General features: G+C 57.9%; 1 protein-coding gene across 1 annotated transcript; it reads left to right on the top strand.

The window, feature by feature from the left end:
- Positions 1–27,740, top strand: LOC144929313 (E3 ubiquitin-protein ligase TRIM39-like). Its single transcript, XM_078848482.1, has 6 exons — positions 1–483; positions 4,991–5,086; positions 8,328–8,558; positions 9,052–9,074; positions 9,174–9,277; positions 26,821–27,740. Exons 1-6 carry the CDS (start codon positions 64–66, stop codon positions 27,378–27,380), a joined length of 1,434 nt encoding a protein of 477 aa, XP_078704608.1. The 5' UTR covers positions 1–63; the 3' UTR covers positions 27,381–27,740.

Below are 27,740 nucleotides of genomic sequence, written 5' to 3'. Positions count from 1 at the left end.
GTCAGCTCAAGCCCACACTGTGTAGAGCCACTGGCAGGGAGAACAGATACTCACCCAGCTGCCATGGCCGCTGCAGCTACAGCAGGAGAAATACAAGATGAAGCTATTTGCTCCATCTGCCTGGGGTATCTGATGGAGCCGGTGACTATCGCGTGTGGGCACAACTTCTGCCGAGCCTGCCTCACCCAGTACAGTGAGGAGAAGGGAACGGGGACACCCCTGACCTGTCCCCAGTGCAGAGCCCAGTTCCAAAAAGGGGAGTTCAAGCCCAACGCCCAGCTGAACAACATCATACAAAGGATCAAACAACTGGGGTTAAAACCAGGAAAAGGGCAAAAGGAGGATCTGTGTGAGAGACACGAGGAACGTCTCAAACTCTTCTGTGAGGAGGATGGAGAAACTATTTGCTGGGTGTGTGAGAAATCCCGACACCACAAGTCTCACACTGTGGTTCCCATTGAGGAGGCTGCCCAGGGATGCAAGGTAAGAAATGCTGTTGACTTTGCTTAATTAAACCCCTTAAGGACACCAGGTTTATCCCCCATCAATACAAGGACAAACATTCACTCCTGGCTGCCTAAGGTTAGGCACCTAAATGAAAGGGGCCTGGTTTTCAGAGGGGATGAGCACTGGGGGTTGTAGATAATGAGAAAAGGTCCGAACTTTTTTTGCTCCAACACTGCAAGTTCCAACATGTAATAGAGAGAACAGGGCTGACGGCTCTTTATGCACCTGCAACCCGTCTGCCAGGTGGAGTGGGCAGCAAGAACATAAGACCATAAGAACAGCCATCCCCTGTCGGAGCAAAGGTGCATCTAGCCCAGTATCCTGTCTTCTGACAGTGGCCAATGCCAGGTGCCCCAGAGGGAGTGAACAGAACAGGTGATCATCAAGGGATCCATCCCCTGTCGCCCATTCCCAGCTTCTGGGAACAGCTGATCCGTGGCAGGTGGGAGGCGCTGGGAGGACGGGGCAGGAGCTGATCTCAGGGTCTCCAGCAGGCAGGAGACATTAGGGGGCAGGGGAAGAGCTGATCGGTGGGGCTGCCAGTAGGTGCTGAGCACCCACTATTTTTATTCCATGGTTGCTCCAGCCCTGGAGCACCCACAGAGTTGGTGCCGATGGTAAAAAAGAAACTTTAAATGAGAGGAGGGAAGTCACCCGGCATTAATGAAGGAAAATACCACACGCAGGATTCATAAATATAAAACCGTGAGCAAAACACCCTCTCCAGTGTACGTTGGTCAGTGTCTTCTGCCTCATGTTCTGGAGTTCCATAACCAAAAGTTCCTTTGTTGTGCCCCTCTCTGCTCCCTCACCCCACCCCACTCACAGTGGCTGTCCTAAGTCAGTGAAGACTCAGAGTTCAGAGATGCATCTGTGTGAGCTCACCTCCCACCCTGGTTCGGGGGCGGGGGAGGACGAAGATGGTACCTTGCTTGCTCCAGTGTCCAAGCCAGGGCCGTCCTTAGGCATACGCAGCTGCGTAGGGCACCATGAAATTTGGGGCACCAAATTGCCCCAAATTTAATGGTGCCCTAGGCAGCTGCATGCTGCATACTTGGCAGCACCAGCCCCGGCAACCAGCCCTATCCCTCAGCCAGCCCCCCGCGGGCTGTGCCCACTGCAAGGGGCAGGGCCTTTCCTACGGGGGTGTGGGGCTCCGGACACTCCCTCCACCCTGCCTCTTACCCTTCCCCCCTGCTCTGCCCCCGGCCCGCCCCCATTCCACCTCTTTCTCCAGCAACCCCGCACTCACCAGCAGTGGCGGGAAGTGGAGCAGCTGGGCCCCAGCCCGATCTACTCCGCCAGATCCCAGCCACGGCGCTCCGCTTCCCGCCGCCGGTGAGAGCGGGAGGTGATCCTTTCCGCAACCCGAGCGATATGGCTAGGGCCGGGGCAAGGGAAGCGGGGCGGGCTCCTCCCAGCCCCCCGCTAATCCCCAGGGCCACTCTGAGCCTGTGTGGCCCCCCACAACTCCTGCCATCCATACCCTGGGGGGGGTGGCCTGGGGCCCCACACAGCCCCCCCCCATGGGGGGGGCTGTGTAGGGCACCCAAATGGCTAGAGAAGGCCCTGGTCCAAGTACTTGCTCTAGTGTCACCACCCTACCGCACACCCCACTGTCCCACTCCACCGGCCGCCCTGCCAGCCATCACCTGCTTCTCTGCTATAACCTCTGCAGATCAGGGCCTGTCTACACTTGCAATTTAAAGCAGAAAAAGTCCCCTTTTGCTCAAAACCCTAGTCTCTTGAGGTTCTGCGCTGCTCTTGGTGATTTTCAACTCTTAGTGGGGGAACGTCCTTGCTGAAGCAGGCTGGGCAGAAACACTGTCCCACATCAAGTGATTTCAGCTCTAGTGATCACTTAACAAAACAAAAGACTCCGAATGGAGCCTTAATTAGTTCTGTCTTTGAACAGTGGAGAGGAGCAAGTTAAACCATGCCTAGGACTCTTGGGTAAAGTCCACACTGCCCAGCAAGCACATCTGTCCCCACCTCCTCTTAAACTTCACAGGGGTCTGGCATCCAAGCCCCCTGCTTAGTGAGATCAGTTCAGTGGAGGGTGACCCCCTCAATCAGAACAGGCTAAGCCAGGGGTGGCCAACCTGAGCCTCAGAAGAAGCCAGAATTTACCAATGCACATTGCCAAAGAGCCACAGTAATATGTCATGCATAATGACAGGTTTCAGAGGAACAGCCGTGTTAGTCTGTATTCGCAAAAAGAAAAGGAGGACTTGTGGCACCTTAGAGACTAAGGTGACTTAGAGACTTAGTCTCTAAGGTGCCACAAGTCCTCCTTTTCTTTTTGCGAGTAATATGTCAGCAGCCCCCGATCAGCTCCCCCGTCCCGCTCCTGCGCCTCCCACCCACCTGCAGCCCTGCCGGTCAGAGCCTCCCCCTCCTCCCTGCACCTCCCGATCAGCTGTTCCGTGGCGTGCAGGAGGGTCTGGGACGGAGGAGTGAGGGCACGGCGGGCTCAGGGGAAGGGGCAGGAAGGGGTGAAGTGGGGGCAGGGCCCATGGCAGAGCCAGGGGTTGAGCAGTGAGCACCCCCCGGCACCTTGGAAGGCTGGTGTCTGCAGTTCCAGCCACGGAGTCGGTGCCTATACAAGGAACCGTATCTTAACTTCTAAAGATCTGCATGTGGCTCCGGAGCCACAGGTTGGCCACCCCTGGGCTAAATGCTACTCCGCTGCCCTTTCCTCATACTGTAAAGAGAACCCTATTTCATTACCCCCACATTCCATACTGAAGTGATCTGTAATCCAGCACAGTTGATCACTTTGGCAACATGGCCCTGCTGCTGGCTACCTAGGCAGAGTCGGTGTGTTCATGTAAATACAGTCTGCACCTGAAGCCTTTTCCCCTCCCCAGCCAGCTGTCAGGGGAGAGCTCATTCAGACCCTGCTTGCACACGAAACAATCTGGACCCTGACTCATCCCTGCATGTCAGTGGCACTGAAAGCCACAGCTGGTACCTGTGTCCTGATCTCTTCTTTCTTTCTTTCTTTCTTTCTTTCTTTCTTTCTTTCTTTCTTTCTTTCTTTCTTTCTTTCTTTCTTTCTTTCTTTCTTTCTTTCTTTCCCCATGTCCTGTTCTTCTCTCCTTCTTCAGCTCTTCCCCGTCCAGCAGCCCTGCTCCACTCATATTGATTCCTGCAGCCATTAGCCCAGATAACATTAGTAGGATGAGAGGGGGTTGTACAGCTTAGGTACACCATGGATGTACACACCAGGGTATTATAATTGTCTGACAAAGTTGGGGCCACCTGTGTCCTGACACGGTTGGGTTTTGACAGCGTGGGTGGACAACACGGTTCTGGAACCACATTAAAGAAACATGTCATTGCTCCCAACCCATCTGGGGCTGTGTCTGGGCTGGAGAGTGGGAGGCCAGGGATGAGACGCTGCTGAGGTTCCCTGCCCGCACCCCGGGAGAGAGGGGAGGACATGGGCTGATGTTAGGGCCCTGCCCAGGGTTGCAGAAGGAAGGGAGGGAAATGGCCTGAATTCCCTCCCGACAGGGACCAGACTCACTGACACACTCAGTTTGGCCTGAACTGTCCCAAATTTCTGCTCCAAGTCCCTTCTTCATTGAGCTGCTTCTCTGCCCCAGGATCTCGCAGGCCACGTCGACACTGCCAGGGTTTCAGCAGCACAGCTACAGCCCGGCAGCACAATAGCCAGGGCAACTGAAGTGTCACGTTAAGATCAGGCCCAAGCCTCTGTGCTCACTGACAGGGCTCAGAGACAACCAGGACTCCAGGGCTCTGTGAAAAGAGAGTGAAATGGGGAGATCTCTGGCGGGGGCTCGGGAGAGGGGTCTAGGGCACTGCCAGGGGTGTTGCACAGAGCGGGGCTGACGGGGCAGGAGCACGTTGCTGTGCTGTGTGAATGAATCACACGCTGTCAAAGGGGAAGAGAGCCCTGGGTTATTACAGCTCTGGAGCCGTTATAATTATGGGGGGCCCATTCCCCCAGACTGAGTGTGTTCCCTGTTCCTCACTGACCTCCAGCTACATCACAGCTTCACTCTGCACAGTTAACGGGACTGCACTGGTTCAGGTGCTCAGCTGCTGCCTGAGGGAGGCCACGTGGGAGCCTGGACAGACGAGAGCCCAGTGGGGTCTTGTTCCTGGCCTGGGTCTGGGGTACAGTGGAGCGAGGTGCTGTCCCAACCTCTTCACTCGCACTGGCAGGAGGGATCATTCAGAACCTTCCCAGCTGCTTCACCTCTGGCCTGTGCTCAGGGATGGGAAACTTTAGCTAAAACACAGGCTTTGAGAAGTCCTGAGTGTCTGCACGAAGCAGAGCCCCCGCTCTGAGACTGGCGTCTTGGCTCCCACGCTGCCTTTGGGGCCGGCAGAGCCGAGTCTGCTGCTCGCTTCCAGGGTATTTTACTGCTCCTGTATGAAATGCCAATATGGATAGTGTTGTCCATCGGACAGGCAGATTAATGGCCGTTTATCGCACACGATGCCCTTGCAGGTGAAACTCCAGGGAGCCCTGGACCCTCTGAGGAAGGAGCTGCAAGAGGCCCTGGCTCTGACGTCTAAAGAGAAAAAGAAAACTACAGAGTGGCAGGTGGGTGTCCGGGTTTATTCCTCCCTTCCCCCTTCCCCCTGCAGCATTCCCAGGAATGCCGGGGCCCGTAAAGCTCCAGGATGAGGCTATGAACCTGCTCTGGTTGTTTGCTCCATTGCACAGGCTTGGTGCCGGCCATGGGCAGCGGATGCCTCCGGCATTTGGGGAGGCCGGGCGTGAGTGCCGGAACCTCCCTGGTGCCCAGATCATTGCCCTGCCCACTGCTCCAGACCCATTTGGCCTCCTCTCCCCAAGGCCCCGACCACGCTCCCTTCCTGCTCTGCCCCATGCCCGGCCCCACTCCCTTCCAGCCCCCTCCCCAGTGGCTCCCCGTTCACTGTGCAGCTTTCTCCTCTCCCCCACCCCCTCCCGCAAGGCCCCCTCACCTGCCGCTTGCTCCTTTCTGCCCGCTCCTGCCTTAAGGGTGAGTGACAGGGGAGGGGCGGAGAGGAGCAAGTGGCGGGGTCCCCCACACAGCTGATGGGCGGCAAGCGGCAGGTGCTGCGGGGTTCGGGGGAAGAGCGGGAGCGAGGGCACAGGGCGGAGCGCAGGCAGGACTCCAAAGGCAGCAGGTCTGTAGCCTGCCTCCAAAGGGAGGGGCGCTGCATCCTGTTTGTGGAGCCTCAGCCTCCCCGGCCTATGGTACCTGCCATCCAGGGTGCTGGCAGCATCAGGCTGTGTCTCCGGTGGGGATCTCAGCGCAGCAGCAGCTCCTGTAGGCGGAGGAGGAGGGGCAGTTCCTGGCCCTTGTACAGTGGTGCAGACCCACCCCTGAGATCTCTGATGGGGCAAATTCTCCATACTGGGTGCAGTGTTTTCACTATTCCATGGATCCTGTTTCCCTCCTGCAGGTGGGGAGGATGTGTCGGCCGCTCCAGCCATCGGTTTTCCGTGGCCTCCATGACAGCTCTGTAGCTTCTCTGCAGCCTGGAGGAAACAGATTGTTCCTTCTCTCCCTGCTCCCACAGTCCCTGCAATGAATCTGCCCAGTGCCTGGGCCAGACTCTGGAGCTGGGAGGACGATTTGCCCCCACGGGTGAGGTTCAGATTTGCTCAGCTGGCTGGGCTGGGGGCACGCTGGGAGCTGAGCTCTTCTGAACATCAAACCCAGTGGCGGGTGTGGAGCTCTGTGGAAAATCTGACCCCAGGGTGCATCTACATGGCCCCAGCAGCTAGCTGCAGGCTAGTCCCTGAGTGACACCCAGGGGTCTGGTTGGGTGTGAACAGCCCGTGCTGCTGCGGCTTCATAGCTACCAGTACCCGAGCTCGCTAGATCAAAGCAAACTGGGGTGTGTCTACACACGGTGCTGTCAGACCTTCACTGCAGTGTGGACACCCCCTGAGTGAGCAGAGCCAGGGGCAGGTCAGTGTAAAGCCAGGCAGCACTCGGCCACCTCACAGCCTCTCCTGCCATCACGTGGCCACTTCATCCCAGGCACCTGCTACTGTTACTGTGACTTTACCTGTGCTTGTCTGTAGCCAGCTGATGAACCCAGGGGACAAAATGTCTGTTCTGGTTCGCCTGCCTTTTCCAGTGAAATCCCTGCAGAGAGCGTGGGGGGCGTGAGGAAGATGCCAGCAGCAGGGAGGAGAGGAGAAGCAGGTGTCCCACGATTCAGATAAAAATGGCCATTTACAAGAGCTGAAATGCTCAGAGCTGGGTGCCCCTGGTTCTGCATCTGAAGCCGTATTTAGAGCCCGGCGGAAGTGGGCTGGTTTCCAGAGGACAGAACCGCAGCAGCTCCCACTCTCCGCACCGGAAGCAGTTGGTGCTCAGTTCCTCAGACAGTAGGGATTTAGATGCATAACAATTAACAGCCGTCTTGAATGTGTCCGGCAAAGTTCCCAGCCGGCGCCATGGAGGCGGCTGCACCTTGGGACAGTCACTGGGGTGGTTCTGAAACCCTTGATTATCACCCAGTGAGAGCGAGTTACGTCCCACAGCACCAGAGGTCACAGCCCAGTGATCAGTGTCACTCCGTGCAGAGTAACTGCAGCCCCAGCGACTGTGAGATGAGGCCCAGCAGGGGCGGCCAGTCACCCACTGAGAGGGGCCGTCATGGGCCTGAGCCAGGTGGGGAGTATTCCCATGAGTGGGAGCAGGGCCCAGGAGGTGACAGGCCCCCATGAAGGATGCGCTGCCCATGTCTGATGGGGGGAGATGTTAGGGGATATCATAATACTTGCAGGACTTGAATTAGCTGTAACTCAACAGCTCCCAGGGGGCAGGAGGGGAAAGAGGCTGCAGGTCCATGGCCCTTTGCAGGGTCCAGGCCACATGCACAAAGCCTCGGACAGGTGCCCACAGGGGCTCCTGAGGCAGCTGGGCCTTGTCAGGGCTGTACCCGAGTTGTCTGAGTGTCCTGTGGCTGCAGCGCTCCCAAGGGCGGGGTGGGGGTTGGTCTGGGGGATGGGTTGGTGGGTGTTGCAGATGGGCCCTGGGGTGCTGGAGGGCTGCGCTGGGGGCTCAGGTAAGAGGGACTTTTCCTAACATCACTGTAGCCCGAATCACGCTGGGGGGCAGGTTCACTCCAGGGTCACCCAGCACCTCTGGGCTGAGTTGCAGGGGAGCTAGAGAGGCCAGTGCAGAGCAGCCAGCCCGTTCCCCGGCCAGGGTCAGCACTGGCTCAGCATCATTCCCACGGCTCCTTTCAGAGAGCAGGTGGGGACACAGCTGGCATCAGCAACCCGCTGCTCTGTGAGCCTAGAGGGCTCCCTAAAGGCTGCAGCACGTGGGTATGGGGCACTCGGCCAGGCTGGGTGAGGCCAAAGCCAGCCCTGACAATGCCCTGGGTGCCCAACACCCATGTGAGCCCCAGGATGGCACCCAAAGGACTATTAGCATCAGCCCTAGGTCCTGAATGTTGCAGCCCCGGGAGCTGGTTGTCAAAGAAGGAGCATTGCCCACATCCCGCTGTGACGGGTCCCCGGGGTGTCTGAGTGCCCAGCACTTGGCACCCAAATCCCCCCACGGACGCCCTGTGCAGCCCCCTGTAAATCTTTACTGTCCCCTCGATTTCTCCCCACTCCACTGTGTCCATCCCGTGCCACCTGCAATAACGTACTGCGTCTTTACAAAGCACCCTAGACAACCCCGTTACGGAACTGGCCATATGAAGTAAATACCCTTCCAAACTGATACTGATCTAATATCCCCTGTTTCATGAACAGAGGCCCAGTCCATGTAACTCAACATCTGGCTCACGTTTTCTCTGTGCCTTTCCTATTTTTCTATCTCAAGGGGAAAGTGAAGAATAAGAGAGAGATGATTGCAGGTGAATTTAACAAACTGCACACACTGCTGAGAGAGGAGGAGCAGCTGCTTCTGCAGAGCCTGGAGGAGGAGGAGAGGGAGACTCTGCAGAGACTACGGGAAAATGTCACCAAACTTTCCCAGCAAAGCTCCTCTCTGCAGCAGCTGATCACAGAGATAGAGGAGAAGTGTCAGCAACCGGTTGCGGAGCTGCTGAAGGTGAGATGGCATCAAAATTCTCCACCCATCCAAAATTATAACTCAGCTCCATGGGTCTGGATTCCAACAATTAGAGTCAATGTGTTCTGTGGTTTACTGACAAACAGAACATGAGGCTAAGGGCTCCATCAGTTCCCAAATATCGCAGTTCATGTTAGAGGGGAATTCTCTTCATGGAGATCCAGTGAGGCCATGGGAGATTAGATGGATGATAGAAAAATGATACTGAGCTGAACCCATCCCTGCTCTGACTTCAGAACATTGGACCCAACACAGTCGATAAACACAGATACTGATGGGTTGTGTCCCTACAAGGGAGAACCCTTTAGCTAAATTCCTGTCTCCTCTATATATATGAAACAAGTGTTCAAAACAGTGAAGCCTGGGAGGGTTGATCTATTTTCTACAAGAAAGTTTGATGCCCAGAGTGAGACTCACTCAGTTTTATGCACATTGTGTTAATACAAGACATTGATTCTCTTTTTCCTTTCAGGATGTGAAAAGCACATTGAGCAGGTGCGTTTCCTATGTTCATTGCTCTTATATTCTTGGTGGTGGTTCTGGGATGATGTGTGCACAGAGCTGCTGAGTGATAATGGGACATTTTCTTCATAGGAGTAAGAATATGAAACTCCAGGAACCAGAAGCTGTTTCTACTGACCTGAAGAACGTGTATAAAATTTCCCTTGACATGAGGGAAGCGCTGAAGAGATTTGGAGGTGAGTGGCGTCGACTGGGACATTCAGCTGTATTGTGCCTGGGATCTGGACAGAGCCTGGGACCCCAGGACACGCTTGCACCCAGCTGACAGGCTTGGAGCTGTGTGAGAGCTGGAGGCTGATGCGCTGAGTGCTGGGCAGTTTCCCTGCTACTTACAGCCACCTGCTGGTACTTGCCCAGGTGTCTAACCAGGCCTCATCACTGTGACATCCTGACCCCTCCATGGCTGAGTTAATGGGTGTCCCTGAGCTAGGTGCTGTGAGGCCTGGATTGGGCACATTGCGCTGGGAGCTGCACAGACTGGTAACGGATGATGTGTCTGTGCCTCTCTCCTGGGATATGTGAGGGCTGCGTTGTGTGGCCACCGCTCAGCACTGCCCCAGCCCCCTTTAGCCAAGGCTGGCCGAGCTTTCTGAGCTGGAGGAGGGGCCGCTCTGGCTGCTGCGGTCTGACCTGGGCCGTGTGTTACTGGGTAACAAACTGAATCCTACGGGCCCCTCGTCTGTTCTGAGCACAGCCCAGTGTGAGGTTGGGTCAGTGGTTTGCTGCTCAGTGAGTGAGATTCACTCAAAAGAATGTGACTCACAACGTCTGAAAGTGAGCTGCCCCCACCCAAACGCCTCCCCACATCCCCAGCGTGGAGACCGGGGGCAAAGGCAGAAACCTGACGGCGAGGAGGGACAGAGAAGAAGCGAAGGCCGAGGAGAGGGGGAGTGGGAAGGTTCAGTGAGCTCGGTCTGTGATTGCTGAACTGGCCCTTTCATCCTACCCCCCCCGCCCTCCTCTCTTCCCACCCCCAGCAGGGGGCAGTCGAAGGGGCCAAGCTGGGTGCGTCTGTCCCGGCCGATGGAGGCTGCGCAGTGGGTGCCGGCTGCAGGGCCAGGATCTCAGGGCTCCGGGGAGCAGGAACCCCAGGCTGTGGGGGAAGCAGCTTCCTCTCTGTGGCTGGCTGGAGCCAGCACATCCCTGCTCCCCTCCCCCCTCGCTGCCCCCAGCCCAGCCCAGTCTGTGCCCACCGGACCCTGAACACGGCTGGGCTCTGGGCCATTCCACAGCCCTGGCCCCTGAGCCTGTCGGGATCCTGAGCCAGTCACCTCCGTGCCTCCTTCTAGGGGATCAGCAGCCCCTGGGGAGCCTCCTGTCACCCCCCGGAAACCCCGTCCTGGGCAGGGCCCCAGGCCCTGAGTCACTCGCTGGCTGCTCCCGGCTGGCCAGGCCCAGGGTCTCCAGCAGGGCCCTTGGTGCCGGCCCCGCGCTGGCTGCCAGAGCTCCCAGCCCCTGGCCCAGCCCGGCCTGTTGTCCCAGCACCGACCCCTCCCCTGCGGGTGGGGGGGGTGGGGACCCTGCTGCTCTCAATGGCTGAGCCCCCCCCCCCCCCCCCCCGCGGCCTCTGGTGCTGCGCTCGCAGGCTCAGCCCGTGCCAGGGCCAATGCGGCGCTGCTGGGGCTGCTCCTCCCCCGGCCCCTGGGTTCTCTGGGTCTGGGCGAGTGGCTGGGCGAGTGGGCAGGGACCTGCTCAGAGACACGCGCCCTGTGCTGCCCCCGGAGGGCAGAGACCAGCCAGGGCCGGGCAGCAAAGCGCCACCGCGCTGGGATTAACCCTTTCCTGCCACCCACCCCAGCAGCCCCGGCCGGTCAGTGCCACTTGACTGCCCGCGCTCAGGCCCTAGGGACCCGGGTCCGGCAGCTCGGGGGAGTCGCTGGGTGAATGTGTGGGGCAGAGTAACCAGGGCTCCCTGCTCCCCAAGGTCTCCGTGTGCAATGGGGAAGGCCCCGCGCTGTCATGCAGCCCTTTGGAGCTGGGCCCTGAGTGTTATTATTGATATAGCGCCCACGAGTGAGCCAGGCACTGCAGAGACAGAACACGGGGCTGCCAGCCCCACAGGGCTCCTGGTCTGAGCGCAGACAAGGCCCAGCAAGGGCAGCAGCAAGCATTGGGGGAGGGGACACGAGGGTCCCATTGTGGGGCCAGCCACTCCCTGAGCCCACCCTGTGCCTGTCTTCTGGGTGTGGTAGACAGTATTGTAGTGACCCTGATGGCTCCATGCTGGGCCCTGGGTCACTGCCCAGGGAACAGGGCAGGGCAGAGGCAGCCTGAGGTCGGGGGGAACTGGAGGCTGTGGGGGAGCGGGAGCATCCTGGGAACTGGGACAGGGACACTGGATGCCAGGTGGATGGCCCAAAACCCTGAGCTGTGTTTGCTCCAGGTTCCCACTCTGTGCTGCAGGCTCTGTTGGGGTCAGATGCTGTGGTGAGGGGCCCGCCCAGACAGACTGAAGAGAGCAAGGCTCTGTCTGCATGGGGAAGGGGCAGCAGTTCTGTTAAATTGGTTCCAGTTTTGTAGACTCATCGTGGGGTGGCCCCCTCAGGTACCACCCTCAGTCATTTCAGTGTGTCTTGGCAAGCATCTTGTCTCAGTTTAACCTCTTCAGCACTTCTTAAATTGCGCCTCATTGTCCAAAAGATCTGAGAGAAAAGTCCCCTCCTGGGGTCCACTCTGAGTCCAAGTAAACCCCAAAATAAAATCTTTTCCTTCACTCTGCTCCAGCCTCCAGCTCTCACTCAAGCTCCTCACTGTCCTCAAGACAGGAGTCCTAAGTCCTCCTTCCCGGAGCTGGGCTTGGATTAGTTTCCGTCGTGGAATCAGATGACGCCAGCCCTCCTTCCGGGAGCTGGGGTCATTTCAGACTGTGCCTTTATTCCCTGCATCCACTTTCTCCAGCCGGGGGCAGCTCTCCAGGGCTCTGTCCTTCTACAGCTGCTGCTGTCATTGTCATCTCTGGCAGCGCCTCCCCCTTAGGGGAGCTCCTCTTGTCTAGGACAGTGCTTCCCAAACGTTTTTGGTCATGCCCTCCCTTACCTGGTTTGTGCCCCCACCCCGGGAGCTGCGGTCGGGAGCTGGGCCAGGAACAGGGCTGCAATTGGGGCTAGGACCTGGGGGCCGGGTCTGGAACTGGACCCGCTGTTGGAGTTGGAGCTGCAGCTGGGGTCACAGCCTGGAGCAGGGCCAGGAGTCGGTGGCTGAGGCTGGGGCCAGAGCTGCAGCTGGGGCCAGAGTGGAGGTGGGGGCAGAGCAGGGCTGGTCGGCGTTCCCTTCCCGCCACCCATAGGGGCTGGTCCAGGCCCTGCCATGCCCCCAAATGTTCCTCCACACCCTCTAGGGGGCCACAACCCACAGTTTGGGGACCACTGCTCTGGAAGCACCCCTTCCAGGCTCCTTGCTCTGGAGAGCTCTCCTGGGAGCTCCTCTTCTCGGCAGCTTCCTGTCCCTAGGATTCCTTCGGCTGAGCCCCGGTAACCCTTTTTCAGGCTCATTAATTATTTAGCTGCCAACTAGCCACATAGGGATTTAATTACTTCCAGGTCGGTCTGGGTTGTCTCATTCTCCCTTACAGGAGCCTGTCACAGGTAGTCTGGTCCCTAACTCCCATAAAAGGGCCAGCCCTCTTCATACATTTCCCCCCACCCCCAGAGCCAACCTATATTCCAAGGTTGGCTTGACCATGGCTGACACTTGGTTATGTTCTGCAGCTGGGGTGGGGGGTACTTCCTGCCCTGCTGCCACAAGGAAATCTGCAAGGCCCTTGGCGATAATTTTCTTCTTGTCACCGAAGTGTGAAGAGACCAGGAGTTTGATTCCCCAACTTTCTATGTAGCTCATGTCATGGGTCAAATCCCCCATAGTCTTCAGCATGTCATAGTTCAGAACAACTCTTTGGCCAGAGCAGAGGTAGTCAATAACACTGGGCTTCATCATTGGTGTGATGGTCCTGTCACAGATATGGGCTGGCTACGGAGCTTCCCTCTCAGCCAGATAAACACCAGATGTGTTCATCACAAAATCCTTGAATTTTCCACCAAGCATGACTGAGATCAGTTTTAAGATGGTATTTTACACCCAGCACTACCTAGGGGTTGAACAGCATAATATAGTTTAGCGTTCCATTACATCTTCCCCGTTAAGTTCTACATTCCGACCATTTATAATATTTACATTATCTCACTGTCTTTGAAGTTCAGTGCGGATTAGTCTGTTAGGTGTCTCTGAATGGTGCTGGTCTTTTAATTACACAACCCGAACAGGTAACAGCTTCGTCATCTGGCTGTCCATTAGTTCCAATGACTGACTGTGGTCAGTCTGAAATCCTTGAGTCATCTTCTTGTTCTGCATCCATCATCTGCAGAGTTTGCACAGTTGATTGTTCTTTCTGAGGAACAAATTGTAGATGTTGACAGTTTCTGTTGAACTCTCCTCTCTGGGTCTTGATCACATACAACCTGAGTCTTGAATTCTTTTTCTTTACAACAGCTGGAGTATTCCATTCTTTTTCTCCATCCAGTTTGACACAAGCATGGTCACTGGGTTCTAGGCCTGGTAGTTTTCTAAGTGATGTCTGTTGTAAAAGTGTTTGCAAGCTCTTTTTGCCTTTTTGTTCAATTTGACTACTCTTTACATGTCTGACAACTTTGGAGATAGATTCTTTTCCAAAGTTGGGAGGGTAGTTCTGAGTTGTCTTCCCATCAGGAGTTGTGCTGCACTATATCCAGTAGCTGCTATTGGGGTTGATCTATAACTCAGTAGAGCAAAGAATGGATCTTCCTGTTGAAGGATATTCTTCACTGTATGATTCTTCACAAGATCATATTTTGTTTAGATAAATTAAATTCTACGTCAGTGAATTATGGTCCATGCTCTGTCACAAGTTCTTCTGGAACCCTGAAATGACCAAAAGTGCCCTTCAGTTGCTCTATAACACTGTGGTCCATTATGTCTTTCAAGTACACTCTTTCTTTCTATATACCTGGAAAAATAGTCCACGACTACCAGGTAAAGATGTCCCCTGAATTCACATAACTCTGCAGCTAGTCTCTTCCAAGGTCTCTTTCATTCAGACTAGTTCCTTGTTAGTGTCACTAATTACTACTGGCCATATCTCTTTCCCTGCAGCCTTCGGTAAAGAGCTATGGGAGCCCATGGGGAAATGTTTCTACCAAGGGCAAATTTAACAGCAGCTCTGGAGTGTTTCATAGCTGGTGTCCTGAGCCTGGCCTGGCCGTACCTGTGCGTTTCTGAGGATGTTGACAGTCACTCACTGCAAGTCACTGGGATTTGGGCTCCTAAGTTTCTGGGACATGTTTGAAATAGAGCTGGGTGTAATTTGGGGGGTAAATAGTTTATTTGCTGAAAAATTATATTTTGGGTCGACAGAAACTATTCGCGAATCCATGTCGAGTTTGCTGACTAGTTTCAATGAACAGAGAAAGGTGCCACCACTTCCCTTCCAGCCTTTAGCCCCGTGGCTGGGCCCTCAGTGGGGAGCCCCCGGTTCAATCCCCCTGTGGGATGTGGGGCAGGAATTGGAATGTGGGAATCCAGGAAAGGGCTGAAACTGCTGGGCTCCGGGTGTCTGATGTGGGGCTCCCACAATCTCTCCTGCTGAAGACGTCCCCCTGTGTCTAAACACTGCCCTGGGCACTGGGCCAGAGCGTGGGAGTGAGAATCACTCTGCAGGCCAGTGGGTCGGGCTGCACCTGGCAGCCCAGAGTCCAGCTCCGCTGCTCCAATGACCCTGTAAATACTGATCAATAACCCCCATGAGGGGAGGGGTTCTGGCCCCTGGCGCACCGGTGTCTCAGCCATGTCGGTGCCCCACTGAAAACCCCAAGTACAGATGCACTGCACTGGTATGAACTGGGACTGGCCCCTGGTGCAGCTTCTCCCAGATGGAGTGGGCAGCAAGTGGGGAAATGCTCCCTCCCCTCCCCACTGCCCCAGCCTAATTAGCAATGGCCCCTGTTCCCCCCAGCACCCCTCAACTCCTATTTCCCACTACCCTGTCCCCTTCCAGCGAGCCCAGACACCCTGCCCGTGCCCTAGTATGGAGAGTGCCCCAGCTGCGCCCCGTGGGTCAGGGCTGCACTCCCAGTGTGTGTGGGGATGGCACCAACCTGCTCTTAGCAACAAACCAGCCACACACGACCCCAAAGCAACAGAGATTCCCTGGGGCCTGTCCCCTTCACCTTCCCTCTTGCCCCCCTTCACCTCCCTCTATCCTCCTAGCACCTGCCCCTCCCTTACCCTTCCCTCAATTCCTGTGCCCACCTGACCCCCACCTCTATCCTGTCCCCTCACCCTCACCCCAAACTCCTGCTTCTCCCCCTGGGACCCTGCCCCTCTCCCCATCTTTGTCTCCCTGGCATCTGCCCCTGCCCTCCACCCACCTCTGCCCCCTGGCACCAGCCAGTCTCCTCATTCCCCTGTGCCCCCTGGCTCCTGCTCCTCCCTAACCCCTGTGTCCACCTGGCCCCTGCCTCTATCCTCACCCCTCCCCTTTTTCTCACCCCCTTTCTGCTCCCCTGGGCCCCTGCCCCTCTGCCCCCACTTTGCCTCCCTGGCATGTGCCCCTGCCCTCCACCCACCTCTGCCCCCCTGGAACTCACCCCTCCCTTCTCCCCCTGCCGTCCTGCCCCTCTCCCCCAAACATCCTTTGCACCCTGGAGCCCACCCATCACTTCACCCCCCTGCTACCCCTCCCCTCTCCTCTCCCCTTTCCCCCTCTCCTGCCATGTCTCCTTCCCCTCCCCTCGCCCCCCCTGCCCCGCTGGCGCCTGTACTGCCCTCACCCCTCTGCCCTTTCATGCCCCCCCATCACCCTCCTCTGCTGTCTTGGCTCCTGCCCTTCCCACCCCCCTGAGCCCTGCCTGTTACCCGTCCCTCTCCCCACCCTCTCTGACCACTGGCACCCTACTCAACCCCCTCAATCCCCCTGGTACCTGCCCTTTTCCTGACCCCCCTGCACCCTCCTGGTGCCGACCCCTTCCCTCATTCACCCTGGCCCCCTGGTACCCGCCCCTCCTCTTGCCCCCTTTCTCCCTGATGCCCACCCCCCTCACTCCGTCTGCCCCCTGACTCCACTCTCCTCACGCCCCTCTTCCCCCATCACCCATGAGTTGCCCCACCCCCTGCCTTTCTCGTGACCACCCCTCCTTTCACCCCCCATCTCCTGGCACCCACTCCTCCCCACCCCCTTCCCTCCTTTTTGACTGCCCCCTTCCTTTACCCCCTTCTGTCCCCCGGCACCTGCCCCTCCCCCTGCCCCTCTGGCACCCACCTCTTCCCTTGCCCCCCTCTGCCCCCAATACTGCCTCTTGCCTCTTGTTGTCCCTGGTGCCTGCCCCATTCCATGCCTCACCACTGTCCCCCTGGCACCTTCCCCTCCCACTGTCCCATTGCTGCCTGCCCATCTGCTCACGCTCCTGTGCCCCCCGGCTTTCACCCTTCCCCTCGTACCCCTCTAGTCTCCCGGCACCCACCCCTTCCCTTGCCCTCCTACCCACTGACGACCACACTTTACCTCACCGTCCCGCCCATTTGCCCCTGGTGCCTTCCCCATCCCATGCCCCACCACTGTCCCCCAACCCCCCAGCATTTGTCTCTCCCCCACTCTGCCCCCGGTTCTTGCCCCTTCCTTCTCCCGCCCTGGCCCCCACTTCTCCCCTCAGTACAAGCCACTTCCTGCACCCCCACCCCCTGTTGCCTGCCCCTTCCCTTGCACCCCTCCCCTGCCACCTTCCCCTTAGTTCTTCCCCCTTCCCTTCCCTCACTCTCTGCCTCCCTAAAACCTGCACCCCTCACCCCCCTCTAGTCCCCTGGTGCCAGCCCCTCTGTTCACTCCTCCTCTGCCCCCCTGAGGCCCATCTCTACCATTGCCCCCATCTGCCTCCTTGGTGCCAGCTCCTTCCTTTGCCCCCTCTACCTACCTGGTGCAAACCCCTTCCCTTGCCCGCCTTTGGGCCCCCTGGTATCTGCCCCTCCCCTCCCCATCTCCTAACCTCTGGGTCCCACCCCACCCCAAACCTCCCTCTTCCCCCCTCATGCCCACATCTCCACACCCCGCTGCCCATAGGGTGCGCCATTCTCCACACTCCACTTTCTGCCCCCCAGTGCCTGCCCCTCTCCTCTCTCCACTCCTTGTATCTACCCCTCTGCTCATCCCTCCGCATCCGTCCTGGTGACTACCCCTTGCCTCCTCCCACCTCTGTCTTCCTGTCACCCACCCCTCATGACCCTCTCTCCCTTTATGACTGCCCTTTCCCTCGGTCCACTGCTGCCCCCTGGGGTCTGCCCCACCGCTTGCCCCGGCATGTCCCTCTGAAACCTGTCCTACCCCCACCCCTCTTTGTCCCCTTGTCACCTGCGCCTTCTCCCACCCCCTCCTCTTCCCCTGGTGCCAGCCCCTCCTTCTACTCCCCCTCTGCCTCCCTAGCGCCTGACCCTCTGTTCACCCCTTGTGTCCCCTGGTGCAAGCCCCTTTCCCTCCTCCCATCCCCCAGTTCTGCCCGCCGCTTCTCTATCCCACCCTTTGGACCCCTGGTGTCCACCCCTCTCCTCATCTTTCTCTTTTCCTTGGCACCAGTCCTGCCCCTCACTCACACTCTACAGCCCTGATGCATGTCCCTCATAGAATCACAGAATATCAGGGTTGGAAGGGAACTCAGGAGATCATCCAGTCCAACCCCCCACTCAAAGCAGGACCAATCCACAACTAAATCATCCCAGCCAGGGCTTTGTCAAGCCTGACCTTAAAAACTTCTAAAGAAGGAGATTTCACCACCTCCCTAGGTAACGCATTCCAGTGTTTCACCACGCTCCTAGTGGAAAAGTTTTTCCTAATATACAACCTAAACCTCCCCCACTGCAACTTGAGACCATTACTCCTTGTTCTGTCATCTGCCACCACTCAAAACACTCAAGAGCCATCCTCTTTGGAACCCCCTTTCAGGTAGTTGAAAGCAGCTATCAAATCCCCCCTCATTCTTCTCTTCCGCAGACTAAACAATCCCAGTTCCCTCAGCCTCTCCTCATAAGTCATATGTTCCAGTCCCCTAATCATTTTTGTTACCCTCCGCTGGACTCTTTCCAATTTTTCCACATCTTGTAGTGTGGGGCCCAAAACTGGACACAGTACTCCAGATGAGGCCTCACCAATGTCGAATAGAGGGGAACGATCACGTCCCTGGATCTGCTGGCAATGCCCCTACTTATACAGCCCAAAATGCCATTGGCCTTCTTGGCAACAAGGGCACACTGTTGACTCACATCCAGCTTCTCGTCCACTGTAACCCCTAGGTCCTTTTCTGCAGAACTGCTGCCGAGCGATTAGGTCCCTAGTCTGTAGCGGTGCATGGGATTCTTCCATCCTAAGTGCAGGACTCTGCACTTGTCCTTGTTGAACCTCATCAGATTTCTTTTGGCCCAATCCTCTAATTTGTCTAGGTCCCTCTGTATCCTATCCCTACCCTCCAGTGTATCTACCACTCCTCCCAGTTTAGTGTCACCTGCAAACTTACTGAGGGTGCAGTCCACACCATCCTCCAGATCATTTATGAAGATATTGAACAAAACCGGCCCCAGGACCGACCCTTGGGGCACTCCGCTTGATACACCGGCTGCCAACTAGACATGGAGCCATTGATCACTACCTGTTGAGCCTGACAATCTAGCCAACTTTCTATCCACCTTATAGTCCATTCACCCAGCTCATACTTCTTTAACTTGCTGGCAAGAATACTGTGGGAGACCGTGTCAAAAGCTTTGCTAAAGTCAAGGAACAACACGTCCACTGCTTTCCCTTCATCCACAGAGCCAGTTATCTCGTCATAGAAGGCAATTAGATTAGTCAGCATGACTTGCCCTTGGTGAATCCATGCTGACTGTTCCTGATCACTTTCCTCTCCTCTAAGTGCTTCAGAATTGATTCCTTGAGGACCTGCTCCATGATTTTTCCAGGGACTGAGGTGAGGCTGACTGGCCTGTAGTTCCCAGGATCCTCCTTCTTCCCTTTTTTAAAGATGGGCACTACATTAGCCTTTTTCCAGTTGTCCGGGACTTCCCTTGATCGCTATGAGTTTTCAAAGATAATGGCCAATGGCTCTGCAATCACATCCACCAACTCCTTTAGCACTCTCAGATGCAGCGCATCCGGCCCCATGGACTTGTGCTCGTCCAGCTTTTCTAAATAGTCCCGAACCACTTCTTTCTCCACAGAGGGCCGGTCACCTCCTCCCCATGCTGTGCTGCCCAGTGCAGTAGTCCGGAGGTGACCTTGTTTGTGAAGACAGAGGCAAAAAAAGCATTGAGTACATTAGCTTTTTCCACATCCTCGGTCACTAGGTTGCCTCCCTCATTCAGTAAGGGGCCCACACTTTCCTTGACTTTCTTCTTGTTGCTAACATACCTGAAGAACCCCTTCTGGTTACTCTTAGCATCTCTTGCTAGCTGCAACTCCAGGTGTGATTTGGCCTTCCTGATTTCACTCCTGCATGCCCAAGCAATATTTTTATACTCTTCCCTGGTCATTTGTCCAGTCTTCTACTTCTTGTAAGCTTCTTTTTTGTGTTCAAGATCAGCAAGGATTTCACTGTGAAGCCAAGCTGGTCGCCTGCCATATTTACTATTCTTTCTACACATTGGGATGGTTTGTCCCTGTAACCTCAATAAGGATTCTTTAAAATACAGCCAGCTCTCCTGGACTCCTTTCCCCCTCATGTTATTCTCCCAGGGGATCCTGCCCATCAGTTCCCGGAGGGAGTCAAAGTCTGCTTTTCTGAAGTCCAGGGTCCGTATTCTGCTGCTCTCCTTTCTTCCCTGTGTCAGGATCCTGAACTCAACCATCTCATGGTCACTGCCCCCCAGGTTCCCATCCACTTTTGCTTCCCCTACTAATTCGTCCCGGTTTGTGAGCAGCAGGTCAAGAAGAGCTCTGCCCCTAGTTGGTTCCTCCAGCACTTGCACCAGGAAATTGTCCCCTACACTTTTCGAAAACTTCCTGGACTGTCTGTGCACCGCCGTATTGCTCTCCCAGCAGATATCAGGGTGATTGAAGTCTCCCATGAGAACCAGGGCCTGTGATCTAGTAACTTCCGTGAGTTGCCAGAAGAAAGCCTCGTCCACCTCATTCCCCTGGTCTGGTGGTCCATAGCAGACTCCCACCACGACATCACCCTTGTTGCTTACGCTTCTAAGCTTCATCCAGAGACTCTCAGGTTTTTCTGCAGTTTCATACTGGAGCTCTGAGCAGTCATACTGCTCCCTAACATACAGTGCAACTCCCCTGCTTTTTCTGCCCTGCCTGTCCTTCCTGAACAGTTTATATCCATCCATGAGAGTACTCCAGTCATGTGAGTTATCCCACCAAGTCTCTGTTATTCCAATCACATCATAATTCCTTGACTGTGCCAGGACTTCCAGTTCTCCCTGCTTGTTTCCCAGGCTTCTTGCATTTGTGTATAGGCACTTGAGATAACTCGCTGATTGTCCCTCTTTCTCAGTATGAGATGGGAACCCTGCCCTCTCGCGTGCTCCTGCTCGTGCTTCCTCGCGGTATCCCGGAGTCCCTCCCCTTCCCCCTTAGCCCCACTCAGTGCCTGCCCCTCCCATCATCCCATTTTCTCCCCTGGCATATGCTCCTCTGTTCACCCTTCCCCGTAGCCCCCTGGGAACCTGCCCCTCCTCTTACCCTCCTCCACCCACTGGTGACTCACCAACCTCACCAAGCAGGACATGGCGCCAGATCTACCCCACTGCCCCCGGCAGTGACCCCCGCAGCTGGTACCTGCACAGGGGTGACTGGGCCCTGCTGGCCCTGAGCTCCCGATCTCACTCACTGCTCCAAGCTGCCCCGTCTCTGCAGCTCCCAGGCACTCTGGACCCAGAGCTCCCTTTGCGTAGGCATGGTCACCCCGCAGCTCCCCCATTACAGCCACTGACACACCTGGGACTTGTCACGTCCTGGGCAGACTCACAGATTTCCCAGGAGAGTGACATGGACAAAGGGACAATCCTGGGAAAACCTGGACAGGTCGGGTTGCCAACTTTCTAATCTCACAAAACCAAACACCCCTGCCCCGCCCCTGCCCTGAGGCTCTGCCCTTCCCCCTCTCCGGGGCCCTGCCCTCTCTCCCTCCATCCCTCCTCCCTCCCTCGCTCACTCTCCCCCACCCTCACTCACATTCACTGAGCTGGGGCAGGGGTTTGGGGTGTGGGAGGGGGATGAAGGCTCCGGCTGGTGGTGCGGACTCTGGGTTAGGGCCAGGGATGAGGGGTTTGGGGTACAGGAGAAGGCTCCAGGATGGGACAGGGGATTGGGGTGCAGCAGGGGGATGCGCTCTGGGCTGGGGATGTGGGCTCCAGGTGGGGCCAGAAATGAGGGGTTCAGGGTGTGGGAGAGGGCTCTGGGCTGGGGTAGGGGGTTGGGTGCAGGGGTGCTGAGGACTCCAGCTGGGGGTGCAGGTTCTGGGGTGGGGCCAGAGATCAGGGGTTTGGGTTGCAGGAAGGGGCTCCGGGCTGGAGCCGAAGGGTTCAGAGTGAGGGAGGGGTGCGGGCTCTGGGGTGGGGCTGGGGATGAGGGATTTGTGGTGAAGGACAGATGCCTGGCAACCTTGTGGACAGTCCTAGGTCCTGTCCACACGGCCCAGTATCACCCTGCTGAGCTGGGTACAGGCAGCCACATGCCAGCCCAGGCCCCTGGCAGGGGCACTGAGCTGCTATGGTTACTAACAGTGTTAACTCTGCCACTTGCCACACACCACACCCCAGGAACAGCTGTAACCTAGACTCGTGGCACTGCAGGGCTGGAAGGGACCTGGAGAGGTCACCTAGCCCAGCCCCTGGTGCTGGGGCAGGGCCTAGACCATCTCTGGCAGGGGTTTGTCCAATCTGTTCTTACAAACCTCCAGTGACGGGGATCCCACAGCCTCCCTTGGACCAGGTCCAGAGCTTCACTGCCCTGAGACTTAGAAAGTGTTTCCTCATCTCCAGCCTCAGTCTCCCTTGCTGCAGCTTGCACCCATTGCTCCTTGGACAGGCCCTCGCCCTGCCCGCTGCGGGCACTGGGGGTGTCACCAGGTGTGAGCATCGCTGTTATCGCTCTGAATGGCTGGGGGCGCTGGGCTGGCTCAGGGGGGCAGTGAGGGAGCTGGGGCCTTTCACTCCCCAGTCACCGATCTCAGCCCAGGCTCAGAGTCCGGCTCCTAGTGAACAGGAGCTCATGTCATAATTCTTGTCAACGGCAGCCTGACCGGCCACCTCCGCAGGGAGGCCAAGGCCTGAAGGGGCCGCAGGGACGGTTCCTCCCCAGGGAGAGGCTCCAGCAGGTGTCAGGGCTGAGCCACGTTGGCAGGACAGTGCGGGGCTCACAAGGCCACTGTGACACCCTCGTACCCTCGCTACCCAGAGCTCCAGCAAGAGGGGTGTAAACCCCACTTGTACCCCCAGCACTGAACTCACTGACACTGCCCCAAGGCCCCCGCTCCTCCCGAGGTTGGGGGGGTGAATAAATGGCACTGGAAGAGAGGGGCCAGGAGACCATGGCCCCATCACTTTTACTGATAGGAGGGCTAGGTCTCCCACTTTTTACCGGCTGTAAGGGCTAGCGATGGGGGGCGGGAGGGGGCAGAGAGGAGCGACCTTGGGGGCAGAGTGTTGGGGGGAAGAGGCGGTGCGGGGGTGGAGTCTTGGGGAGAATGGGCGGTGCGGGGGCGGGGTCTTAAGAAGGAGCTCCCGGAGAAGGACCCACATGGGAGGGCGGGGCCATGGTACAGGCACCGGTGGCCCCTCTACTTTTAGGGAGTTTCCATCACTCCTGGGGAGAGGACCATCCCGGATCCTGATCCACGGGCACATCTGTGTATTTGCCGGGTGCACAGAGCTCTCCAGGTGGAGACACTTTCTCACTGACCCAGGAATCGGTGCTGGGAGGCCCCACTGCCCAGGAGGCCAAGGGCTCTCGCTCCCCTGCCCTGCGGGTGAAGGGAGGGGCCCAGGGGCTGCTGTTCCCTGTCCCAGGAATGGGGTGAAGGGGACGTGGACACAGACAATCTCGTCGCTTGCGCTGTGAGGGGCAGACCTGGCTCCACGCTGGGCTTCAGAGCCTGAGCTCCAGCCTGAGCCTGAACGTCTACATGGCTATTTTTAGTGCCAAAGAGGGAGCCCCACAAGCCTGAATCTGTCCACCCTGTTCGGAGACTCGCTGCCGCGGGCTGTGTACATGAACCCAGAGTGTGTCCAGAGTCTGGGTCTGAAAGTTCCCAGCGCATCTGATCCAGGGCTGGTTAATGAGAGCGAGGGGGGTGGCTGGCGCAGTGGTTAGATGGAGACACCGGGGCCCCTGGGGCTCTGGGACGGTCTCTGTGACCATTGTCTGCTCTGGGAGACGCCCAGGTGCAGCTGCAGAGGGTCTGTGCCGCCAGCATCATCCATGGGACAATCGCTCTGGGCAGAGTTCAGGCTGATTTGTGGGGGTCTCCATTTTCAGCCTGATTTTGGGGGCGAGATCAGGGGCTCGGGGAATTTTTTTACCCAGGGCAAATTAAATAGCAGCTCTGGAGTGTTTCATAGCTGATGTCCTGAGTCTGACCTGCCCGTAACTGCGTTTCTGGGGATGTTGAGAGTCACTCACTGCAAGTCACTGGGATTTGGGCTCCTCAGTTGCTCAGACAGGTTTACAGTGAAGCTGGGTGAAATGTTTTGGACAAATACTTTATTTGCTGCAAAATTATATTTCGGGTTGACAGAAACGATTCACGAACCCCTGTCGAGTTTGCTGACGAGTTTCAATGAACAGAAATGTGCCGCCGCTTCCCTTCCAGCCTTTAGCCCCGTGGCTGGGCCCCCAGCGGGGAGTCCCCGGTTCAATCCCCCCGTGGGACGCCATGAGGGCTTGAGCTGCTGGGCTCTGGGGGTCTGATGACGTCCCCCTGTGTCTAAATATTGCCCTGGGCACTGGCCAGAGCGTGGGAGCTAGGCTGACTCTGCAGCCCAGTGTGTCGGGCCCCGACCTGGGAGACGCAGAGTCCAGCCCCCCTACTCCAGTCACCCTGTAATCATTGATCCATAACCCCAGTGACGGGAGGGGTTACGGCCCCTGGCACACCAGTGTCTCAGGCCATGTCTGCCGGGGTTTCCTTGCATCGGTGCAAACCCCCAGGGTAGACTGGCTGTGCGGATGTGAACTGGGACTGGCGCTTGGTGCAGCTTCTCCCAGATGGAGGGGGCAGTAAGTGGGGAAATGCCCCCTCCCCTCCCCACTGTCCTGGCCTCATTAGCAACAGCCTATTAGTACGCATTTGCCCCCCCCTCCCCCAGAATCCTCCACTGCATGGCCGCCCCAGTGAGCCCAACCCAGAGCACTGCCCCATGGCAGACGGGCTGGGCCAGGAAAGGGGCGGGGCTGGCTGTGGGGTTTGCCTGGCTGGAAGGTGGTGCCCATGGGGCCCGCCAGCATGGAGAGTCCCAGCTGCGCCCCCTAGGGCAGGGCTGCATCCCCAGTGTGTGTGGGGCCAACACCAACCTGCTCTTAGTGAGAAACCAACCACACATGACCCCAAAGCAAGAGAGATTCCCTGGGACCTGCCTCTCCCTCACCCCTCTGGCTCCTGCCCCTCCCTTACCCTTTTCTCACCCCTGTGCCCACCTGGACCCTGTGTCTATTCTGACCCCTCCTCCTTCCCCCTCCCCTTCTTCCCACCCACTTTCTGCTTCCCCAGGCCGCTCTGTCCCCTACTTGGCCTCCCTGGCATGTGCCCCTGCCTTCCACCCACCTCTGCCCCACCGGAAACCCCCCTTTCTTCCCCCCTGCCCTCCTGGCACCTTTCCCTCTCCCCCAAACATCCTCTACACCCTGGAGCCTACCCATCACTTCACACCCCCGCTATGTCCTGGCATCCACCTCTCCCCTTTCCCTCCTCTGCTGCCAGGTCTCCCACCCCTTCCCTCATTCACATCTGCTTCCCTGGTGCCTGCCACTGCCCTCACCCCCTCTGCCCCCTGATGGCCGTCCCACCCCTCACCCTCTTCTGCTGTCCTGGCTTCTGCCCTTCTTACTCCCCTCAGCCCTCCTGGCACCTGCTTCTCTCCCCACCCTCTCTGACCCCTGGCACGCACCCCTTCCCTCACCCCCCTGTGCCCACCCCTCCTCTAGCCCCACTCTGACCCCCCGGCACCTGCCTCTCCCCAATGTCATCTCCTAACACCTCCCTCTACCCACCTGCCCCTGCCTCTCTCCTCGCCCCTCTCTGCCCCCTGGTGCTTGTCCCTCCCCTCCTCTGCCCTCCCTGTGTCTGCCCTTCTGCTCAACCCCCTCAATCCCCCTGGCACCTACCCTTTCCCTTACCCCCCGCACCCTTCCCTCCTTCCCCCTGCCCCCCCAAAAACCTGACCCTCCCCTTGTCCCCTTCCTCCCTGGTGCCTACCCCCTCACCACCCTCTGCCCCACTGACCTCACTCTCCTCTCGCCCCTCTGCCACCATCATCCATGCCACCTTCTCTTTATTTCTCACTCTGCCCCTCCCCTCGCCCTCTGGCTCCATGACACCTGCACCCCTCAGCACCCCTCTAGTCCCTTGATGCCAGCTCCTCCTCTGCCCCAAGTCCCAGCTCTACCCTTGCCCCATCTGCCTCCCTGGTGCCTGCCATTTCCTTTGCCCCCTCTGCCCGCCTGGTGCAAGTCCCTCCCCTCGCCCCCCTTTGGACCCCTGGTCTCTGCCCTTCCCCTCACCTCAGCACTGGCCCGCCCCTCCCCTCACCCTCTCCTAATCTCTGGGTCCCACCCCTCCCTTCACCCTCCCTTTGCCCCTCTGGTGCCCACATCTCCCTTCACACTCCTCTGCCCCCCTAGGTCCTGCCCTTCTCCACACCCCTCTCTCTGCCCCCCTTCTGCTCACCTGCTCCCTCACCCCCCATTCTGCCCCCCGGCACCAGTGCCTGCCCATTCGCTCCCCCCATGGTTTCACCTCCCCACTCCTCATCATCTCACCCCCTGGCAGCTCACCCTCCCCTTGACTTCCCCTGCCCCATTGGAGCTCCCCCATTCCCTCACACCCCTCTGCCCCCTGGTGCCTGCCCCTTCCCTTGCCCCCTGCAGCCCCCTGGGGTCCGTCCCCTTCTTCTCCCATGGAGCCCACCCCTCCCCCCATCCCCTGCAGCCCCCAGGATCCTGCCCTTCGCCCCCCCTCTGTTCTTATGGTGCCTGCCCCTTCCCTTGTCCCCACATTGCCCTTCTCCCTGCCCCTCCCCTCTACCCCTCCCCCCTCTGCTCCTGTCACCTGCCCCACCCCTCTACCCCTCCCCCCTCTGCTCCTGTCACCTGCCCCTCCCCTCTACCCCTCCCCCCTCTGCTCCTGTCACCTGCCCCACCCCTCTACCCCTCCCCCCTCTGCTCCTGTCACCTGCCCCTCCCCTCTACCCCTCCCCGCTCTGCTCCTGTCACCTGCCCCACCCCTCTACCCCTCCCCCCTCTGCTCCTGTCACCTGCCCCTCCCCTTTCCTCTCCCAGCATCATCCTCCCCCCTCCCCACTGACACCTTCCCACCCCTCCCCCGCTCCTCCTGCCCCTTCCCCCCATTGTCTCCTCACAGGCAGAAGGGCCCTGACTCCCCTCAGGCAACAACCCCCCCCAGTGATTAACGGGGACACAGGTTAATTTCCCTTCGATCCCAGTGACCAGCCCCTGCCCCCGGCCCTGACTCTGTGACTCTCTCCCCAGTGGACGTGACTCTGGATCCAGACACGGCAAATCCCTACCTCGTCCTGTCTGGGGATCGGAAACGTGTGAGCGATGGAGACAGACGCCAGGATCTGCCCGACAACCCTGAGAGATTTGATCCTTGTGCCCTTGTCCTGGGCGCTGAGGGGTTCGCGGGCGGGAGGCGTTACTGGGAGGTGGGGGTGGGAGACAAGACGAGATGGATTCTGGGGGTTTGTTGGGAATCTGTGAGCAGGGAGGAGTGGGTCACACACACACCTGAGGATGGATACTGGGCCGTGCGGCTGTGGTATGGGGGATACGAGGCCCTCACCGACCCCCTAACCCCCCTCCCCGTGAGCGTCCCGCCCGGCCGGGTGGGGATTTTCCTGGACTATGAGGCGGGCGAGGTCTCGTTTTACAATGTCACTGACGGGTCCCATCTCTTCACGTTCACTGACACCTTCTCCGGGACGCTCCGCCCTTATTTCTGTCCTGGTTACAGTGCTGGGGGTGAAAACGCGGCTCCCCTGATCCTCTGCCCGGTCCCGGCTCTGGCCGGGGGGAATCTCGGTCCCTGACACTGACCCCGCGGCACAGACCGGCCCCCCCAGTGCTGCTGCTCCTCTGTGGGGGGGCCGGTTACTGCAGCTACTGGAGTTTTTGTGCTGACCGGATGCTGCCAGTTTCCCTTTTCCACTGGAGGGTCCAGACGAAAACCGGACACCCGGCAACCCCCAGCCCTCACCTTGCCCCGTCCCCTGCCCCGGGGGTAGCAGATGGTGGGGGATGGCGTCATTCACTCCTGCCAGAATTTTCTATCCCTGTGAAATCTCAGTGTAAAATAGGAAAGAAAAAAGATTAATCTAATTTAGAAAATATTATTGTAACAAGGTGAAAATACAAGAATATTTCACTTACATTTCAACAGTATTTCAAAA

Source organism: Lepidochelys kempii, chromosome 14 (genome assembly GCF_965140285.1).
Source record: "Lepidochelys kempii isolate rLepKem1 chromosome 14, rLepKem1.hap1, whole genome shotgun sequence".
NCBI classification, from domain to species: Eukaryota; Metazoa; Chordata; order Testudines; family Cheloniidae; genus Lepidochelys; species Lepidochelys kempii.
Note: the sequence above shows the minus strand (reverse complement) of the source record. Positions and strands in the feature narration are given on the sequence as shown.